The sequence below is a fragment of the Medicago sativa genome, chromosome 5 (genome assembly GCF_051527215.1).
Source record: "Medicago sativa cultivar Bolivia chromosome 5, Bolivia_mono, whole genome shotgun sequence".
Lineage (NCBI taxonomy): Eukaryota > Viridiplantae > Streptophyta > Magnoliopsida > Fabales > Fabaceae > Medicago > Medicago sativa.
Window position 1 is genome coordinate 52,498,157 of NC_140753.1, and position 8,749 is coordinate 52,506,905.

General features: G+C 31.4%; 1 protein-coding gene across 1 annotated transcript; it reads left to right on the forward strand.

Annotated features, from left to right (window-relative positions):
* The first annotated feature begins 4,630 nt into the window (after positions 1 to 4,630).
* On the forward strand, positions 4,631 to 5,588 carry LOC146922914 (uncharacterized). The gene is made up of 3 exons (XM_085715698.1): positions 4,631 to 4,752; positions 4,859 to 4,912; positions 5,004 to 5,588. The coding sequence occupies exons 1-3, from the start codon at positions 4,731 to 4,733 to the stop codon at positions 5,423 to 5,425; spliced, it is 498 nt and encodes a 165-aa protein (XP_085571824.1). The 5' UTR covers positions 4,631 to 4,730; the 3' UTR covers positions 5,426 to 5,588.
* The last annotated feature ends 3,161 nt before the right edge of the window (positions 5,589 to 8,749 follow it).

Below are 8,749 nucleotides of genomic sequence, written 5' to 3' on the forward strand. Positions count from 1 at the left end.
TGCCCGTTGATATAGTCTCCTTAGTTTAATTTTTATTTTATGTGTGTCTGTGTGTGCGCTCGTGCGCGCACACACGCCCCCAGCTCATGCATGTGTGTACTATTCATCTGTTTCCATCCTCGGAGGGTTCAGTTGAGATTGGACAAAGCATATATGAGAAACTATATACATTGAGTTTTCATGAAAAATTAAATTTGAGTTTTCATGAAAAATTAATGACGACCAAAATGAAAGAAGCTTCTTTCAGTACAAAATTATTCAACATAACAAGTGTAGAAACAATCAATCATTTGGTTCTAGTATAAGGGCAACTACGATTGCAACCAGTGGCGGAGCCAGGATTTTTATAAAGCCCGGGCGAAAAAAAAATTTGCAATACATTTATGGGGGTTTACATAAGAAATTGCAAGCAAATAATAAAAACTTGAAAGAAATTGCCCAATTTATAAGGGTTTATAAAAGAAATTCAAGGGGATTTACATAAGAAATTGCAAAAAATTTGGGCCGGAGCCCGGGCCTTAGAACCGCCCCTGATTGCAATAGTTATTTACATTGTTCCAATGAATCTCTTCTCAACAAATATATCCTTAACACTATAGAAGGAAATTCATTCAAATTGATGAAGTTAAAGAAAAAAATGTCTACACTTTGTTAAGAGAACTACTAAAAGTAATGTAAGTGTCAATAGATCGCAAGATATGACCATATGACCATAGAAAGTAGCATCTTTATAATAGAGAAAAGAAGAGAGAAAAAGAAAAGGTCTTGCACAAGATTCATATAATTTATTTAGAAAAAGTCGTAAACAAGTTAGATATGTTGTTTTTGGATTTCCAAACTGTTGTATTTGGATTTCCAAATTCTATTATCTACCGAAGTTGTTACTAGGTTGAGTCACGACCAGGTCGCTCTCTTTAAGACGTTTCGTGGCACTACCCAAAATTGTGCAAGGTAGACTATCAACCACGCCGCCTCCAGGATAAAACAAGTCCAGCTACAACTGTTCGATTAACTACTGCACTGTAGAAAATCGTTCGAGAATTACACCGTCAAATATGGTACTAAGACCACTCTTTAATACTGAAACCACTTTAATATGGTATTATTACCATTCTATTATGGTGCTAAGACCACTCAAATATGGTGTTTCCACCATTCTAACCTTTAAGTTCTCCAAACTTTCAATATGGTACTACGACCACTCAAATATGGTGATACCACCATTTCTCCTCAAATAGAAAAATATTTAAATAATTTATATACTGTTAAGATCATTCATAATTCCGACGGGACATTATTATTACGAAAGGGACTATGATCTTAATAGTACTCTTTATTCCGAAGGGACATATATTATCGAAAGGGACTATGAACTTAAGACCACTCTTAATTCCGAAGGGACATTAAACCGAAAAGGGACTATGGTCTTAAGAACACTCTTAAAAATATGGTTCAATCGATTGATCGAAGCCACTCGATACGGTACGTAACCGCTCAATTTGAAACCGAAAGGGACAGAAAGGAGTAGAAGCAGAAGAAACTTGTTAACACAAGTCGGAGGGAGAAGAGAAGAAAAGAATTCCCGACAACTCAATGAAATTCTTTTCGGTGTATGGAATGCACTATGTGAGTTCTCTATTTATAGGGAAAATTCACAACTAATAAGTGAGAAACTTTGGGAACAAGTAATATGAGAAACTTTGGGAACAAGTAACATATTACTTTGCGATTAAGTAATTCACATATTAGATCTAGTACAAAAATATCTTAATTGAGTACTAAAATATATTAAATTTAGTACAAAAATATATTATATTATGTACCAAAATATTTTAGCAAAACTTGGGGACTAAGAAAGCACTTTCTAATAATGATTAAATTAATTATTTAATTTATCATTTCCAAAAACTTGGGGACTAAGAAAGCACTTTCTAATAATGATTAAATTAATTATTTAATTTATCATTTCCAAATAATAAAATATATATCAATATATATTTTTTCTCTAGTGCTTATGTACCCCATTAATTAGAGGTACACCCCCACTATATAAACACTACTAATGTGTGTGTTCCATCCGATGTGGGACTTTCACTTTTTTCAATTCACACAACACTAGTTCTACCCAACATGGGAATTTGTGTTTAGTCTTTTAACTCAATTTCCACACATGTTCCAACAAGATCTAGATTGAATATTTTCTATGATTAGAGTACTTAAAACTCGGTGTAAGAATCAACAAAATACACATTCATAAAATCAAATCTTAATGAGTTCTTATATACTTGAATTGTTATACATGATTTACATTGCAATACCTCAATATGAGAGTTATATAATCCTAAAAATGAATTTGTGTTAAGTTAAACATAAACTTCGGAAGGTAGTTACCAAGAGTGTTGAGAAGACTTCAGGAGGTAAATAATACTTAATGAAGCCTAGAGAGGTGATAGAACAATACTATTGAGAAGCCTTTTTTTATTTAGTTTACGTTGTTATTTTCTGCTTATCTTGATCAATATATTTTATCAAACACTTCATCAAAAAATGAAAAGTCCCTTGACAAAGATCTTTATTAGAACATATTAAATGTGTATTTCGCTCCAAAACGATTTCAGATGCAGTTAGCAACATTCAACCATGCAAAATCATTTTATGGTGTAGAAATTTTTAATTGTCAACCCCCAACAAAATTCACCCCTACCCCCATCATTTCTTACGATGAAAGTCCCTTGTGTTTTATAATACCTCAAAAGCATTGATTACAAATCAAGGGGAGAAACCAGAACTCATATTCATGCAATAGTGACCAAAGTAGTAGAAATTCCATAAACAAACACAAAGTCGATGAGTGCTTCAACTTTTGGTAAATAAAGTTCATATTCATAAGGATTGTCGGCTTTTGAAAAGGAGAATGGGAACAGAGGTAAAGTAAAGAACAAGATTTTGATGAAGATAGTATTAATGTGGCATTTGATGACTTTCTTCTTGTTGAAGAACATGTTAATGTTAATACCGTATCTAATTGGGGGATCTAAAGGATATTTTGATAAGTTTGTCGCTTGCAAACTTGTTTCTTTTCAATCCAGGTTTATCGCTTGCGTCACATGGTATGAGATGTAATTTCAGCAAAATGCAAAGTAGTTTTAACTTAGATGTGAAAGTAGGAGATCATATGATACCCAAAGTTACATGGTTTAAAATATTTTGGGGCCATAATACAAAATGACGGAGACATGGAAGCAGATGTAAATCATCGTACTCGAGCTCGGTGGTTGATGTGGAGAAGAATTTCAGGTGTTTTTATATGATGCGAAAGTACCACTCTTGTTGAAGGAAAAATTTCACTGAACAGTTGTTAGATCGGAAATATTGCATGAAGCAAAGTGTGAAGCAACGAACCCAAGTGAGTTAATACATAATAGCCCTACTGGGTAAAATAGCCACAAATCTTAATCCGGGTCAATAAACCATACACTAATTGTATAATTCAGCGAACACGCGTACACGCGTGAAACCAAATTGCAAAAAATCAGAGGTGTATGAGCTTACGAACACCGATCTCATATTTTGATAGTAAAAAATGTATCTATCCACCAACTCGATTCACTCACCCACGGTTTACTAAGACCAATAATAGAAAACTTACAACTATTTCTAGCCAAATGGTTTGACAAGCTGTAGAACACATGATGGTCCCAAATTATGGGATTAATCCAAAATGATTGATTACCGCGAGAACACGTTTTACAACAAATAAAATGCTAGATCTCGAGCAATCACCAACACAAAAATGAACAACGACAAGAAGATCTATCTTGAAGCAGTTTAGATCGAACCACCACCTAAGCAAGCACTGTTGTAACCAGATTTGAAACTTAAAAAACCAAAACCCACCGACTCAATGGCCGCTGCGATGGTCGTAACCGAAACTTTATAATTTATACTAAAGTTACTTTAAATTTATGCTAATTATATATCAAATAACTTAAATATACTATAATTTTGTGTGAGATGTATTTTCTCATGGCCGAAAACAACATTATGATAATAATTTTTTTTATGTTGAATTCAGTTTATAATTATACTTATAATTTTAATATAAAATAATATGCTAAATTACATCAGGGTCCTTAAGTTTGAAGTTTGTAACATATTGATCCTTTATGTTATTTTGGTCACACATAAGTCCTTTAAGTTTGAGGTTTGTAACATATTGATTCTTTGAATTATTTTGGTCACACATAAGTTTTTTATGTTTGTAAACGTTTTTAATTTAGCCATTCTATTAACCAACCATTACTTAAAAAACCTAATTGATAACCTAAAAAATTTAAAACCAATTTTTTACACTTAATTAACTTATATGGCTGGGATTTTTTTTTTTTTTAGAAAAACAATTTATTACTCCCCCTGTCCCTATATCTAAACACCCTTTTATTAGAGGAAAATGATGCTTACATATAAGGACGGAGAGAGTATAATTAAATAAGTTAAAATTGATTTATTATGACAAAAATAAATAGATAAAATAAAAGTAAATAAAGAAAGAATAGAAAAGAGTATAATTAAATAAGTTAAAATTGATCTATTATGACAAAAATAAATAGATAAAATAAAAGTAAATAAAGAAAGAATAGAAAAGAATAGAATAGAATAGATCTGAAAGAAAGAAGAATAGTGTTCGAGAGAAATCATCGATTGGCTCCATCCATCTCGACTCGAAGACGATGACACCTTTGAAAATGGCAGGTAAATTTGGGCATTCTCTTCTCGATTGACTCTGTGTCGTGATGAATCGTGTTCATTTGAAACCCTACCTAACTTATTCTAATTCTTTTTTGATCTATTGGAGCAGGAACTTTATCATCATCTCGGAAAACTAGGGTTAGGGGAAAACTCTCTGTTCATGGTATTCTTCTTCTTCTTTTTATTTTCTTCAATTCATTCATTTTGCAGTTTAGATTGAATTGCTATTTCTTTCTATTGATTGATTGGAGCAGGAAAAACCCGTAAAACTAGGGTTACGAAAAAACACTCATTTGGAGCAGGAAGAACTCGTAAAGCTAGGGTTCCGAAAAAGCACTGCTTTGGAGCAGGATCAACAACAACTGCATCATCATCATCCTCTCAGGTTGAAGGAATTGGAACCCCCTCTCTCGAACCGCAGCAGCAACCTGTCAACATTTCAAACTCACCAGACATAATCCAAAATAATAACAACAACACACAAGAACTACTTGCACCTGCTGTAACCGAAGATGATCTCGCTTATCTAGCTTCTATAAATAGTTATTCTCGTCAGGTGGAGCTTGATTCCCCACCTCATACCAATTGCTTATGCTCCCAACGTCATGGACATGGTGATTATCGATATTACACAGAAGAAGAAGAAGACGATTTAATTTTTAATGGCTGTTGTTGATATAGTCTCCTTAGTCGTCATCTTGGTTTGGTTTGGTTTATTGTTATGAATGAATGAATACTTTTCATTCTCAATGTGTTTATTATGTATTGTATATCTCTTTAAAAAGCAACTCCAACTCTGTTGATTATTAGTCATAATTAGAATTATTCTCTTTATTTAATGTCTGTTGATATAGTCTCTTTAGTTTAATTTTTATTTTACGTGTGTGTCTGTGTGCGTGTGTGTACTATTCATTGTTTCCATCTTCGGAGGGTTCAGTTGAGATTGGATAAAGCATAAATGACAAACTATATACATTGAGTTTTCATGAAAAATTAAATTTGGAACAATGGAAAATCAAAAGATTAATGACGACCAAACTGAAAGAAGCTTCTTTCGGTACAAAATTATTCAACAGAACAAGTGCAGAAACAATCAATCATTTGGTTCTAGTATAAGGGCAACTACGATTGCAATAATTATTTACATTGTTCCAATGAATTTCTCTCAACAAATATAATATCCTTAACACTATAGAAGGAAATTCATTCAAATTGATGAAGTTAAAGAAAAAAATGTCTACACTTTGTTAAGAGAACTACTAAAAGGAATGTAAGTGTCAATAGATCGCAAGATATGACCATACGGCCATAGAAAGTAGCATCTTTATAATAGAGAAAAGAAGAGATAAAAAGAAAAGGGCATGCTCAAAATTCAAAGAATTTATTTAGAAAAAGTCGTAAACAAGTTAGATCTGGATTGAATATTTTCTATGATTAGAGTACTTAAAACTCGGTGTAAGTAAATCAACAAAATACACATTCATAAAATCAAATCTTAATGCGTTCTAATTATATACTTGAATTGTTATACGTGATTTACATTTGAATACCTCAATATGAGAGTTATATAATCCTAAAAATGAATTTGTGTTAAGTTAAACATAAAATTCAGGAGGTAGCTAGTTACCAAGAGTGTTGAGAAGACTTCAGGAGGTAAATAATACTTAATGAAGCCTAGAGATGTGATAGAACAATACTATTGAGAAGCCTTTGGTTATTTACTTTGTTATTTTCCGTTTATCTTGATCAATATATTTTGGGCAAATTCTATGATACACCCAATATATTTGAATGTACCTGTACACTCACTCTTTAAATTAATAATTAATGAGTTGTTTTTTGAAGAAAAATATTGTTTTTTTTATCACTTATAATTATAATAACTAAATCTTATTCATCAAAAGTGTCAACAAAATAAAATTAATTTTTTTTTGAATTTTTATCACTCATGATTGAGACCATCGATTATTTTTTACGATAATATGTAAAAAAATTACTATGATTCTTATAAACAATGAAATGATGTTTTTTTCTTACGAAATGATGTTCTATAAAATATAAATATTGAAAAATAGCTATTTCTTACATGAAAAATGATCGTTAATTTATAAAATTTTGAAGCGAGAGTACCGGTACTTCTCACTTTGTGAGTGTACCGTAGAAGTTCCCTATATTTTATCAAACACTTCATCAAACATGAAAAGTCCCTTGACAAAGATCTTTATTAGAACATATACATATTAATTGTGTATTTCGCTCCAAAATGATTTCAGATGCAGTTAGCAACATTCAACCATGAAAAATCATTTTATGGTGTAGAAATTTTTAATTGTCAACCCCCAACAAAATTCACCCCTACCCCATCATTTCTTACGATGAAAGTCCTTGTGTTTTATAATACCTCAAAAGCATTGATTACGAATCCAGGGGAGAAACCAGAACTCATATTCATGCAATAGTGACCAAAGTAGTAGAAATTCCATAAACAAACACAAAGTCGATGAGTGCTTCAACTTTTGGTAAATAAAGTTCATATTCATAAAGGATTGCCGGCTTTTGAAACGGAGAATGGGAACAGAGGTAAAGTAAAGAACAAGATTTTGATGAAGATAGTATTAATGTGACATTTGATGACTTTCTTCTTGTTGAAGAACATGTTAATGTTAATACCGTATCTAATTGGGGGGATCTAAAGGATATTTTCACATGTTTGTCCCTTGCAAACTTGTTTCTTTTCAATATGGTTTAACGTTTGCTAGCCTACGTTTTCGACTGCGTCACATAGTATATATGGGATGTAATTTCAACAAAATGCAAAGTAGTTTTAACTTAGATGTGAAAGTTGAAGATCGTATAATGCTCAAAGTTACACGGTTTAAAAATCATAGGTGTGTGAGCTAACGAACACCGATCTCAGATTTTGATAATGAAAAATGTATTTGTCTGCCAACTCGAAAACTAATTCACTCACCCACAGTTTACTAAGACCAATAATAGAAAACTTACAACTATTTCTAGCCAAATGGTTTGACAAGCTTTAGAACACGTGATGGTCCCAAATTATGAGATTAATCCAAAATGACAAATTGATTACTGCGAGAACACGTTTTACAAAAACCAAAACGATGGTGAACTAGATCTTTAGCAATCACCGACACAAAAACGAACAGCAACAAGAAGATCTATCTTAAAGCAGTTCAGATCGAACCACCACCTAAGCAAGCAATGTTGTAACTGGATTTGAAACTTAAAAAACCAAAACCCACCGACTCAAGCCGCCGCGATGGTCATAACCGAAACATTATAATTTATACTAAAGTTAATTACTTTAAATTTATGCTAACTTATATATCAAATAACTTAAATATACTATAATTTTGTCTGAGATGTATTTTTTCAGGGCCGAAAAGAGCATTATGATAATAATTTTTTTTATGTTGAAGTCAGTTTATAATTATACTTATAATTTTAATATAAAATAATATGCTAAATTACATCAGGGGTCCTTTAAGTTTGAAGTTTATAACATATTTGTCCTTTATATTATTTTGGTCACACATAAGTTCTTTAAGTTTGAGGTTTATAACAGATTGATTCTTTAAATTATTTTAGTCACACATAAGTTCTTTAAGTTTGAGGTTTATAACAGATTGATCCTTTAAATTATTTTGGTCACACATAAGTTTTTTAAATTAAGTTTTTTAAGTTTGTAAACATTTTCAATATAGTCATTATGTAACTAAATACTCCCTCCGGTCCTATTTACAAGAGACAATTTATTTTTTAGATACATTAAATAATTTATGTATTTTGTATAGGTTCTTGACTAGATACATACATTATTCAATGTATCTAAAAAGTCAACTTTCTCTTGTAAACAGGACCGGAGGGAGTATTACTCAAAAAAAAGCTAATTGATACCTAAAAAATTTAAAACCAATTTATTACACTTAATTAACTAGAAAAAACTTAAAAAAAAACAATTTGTTACGATTAAATA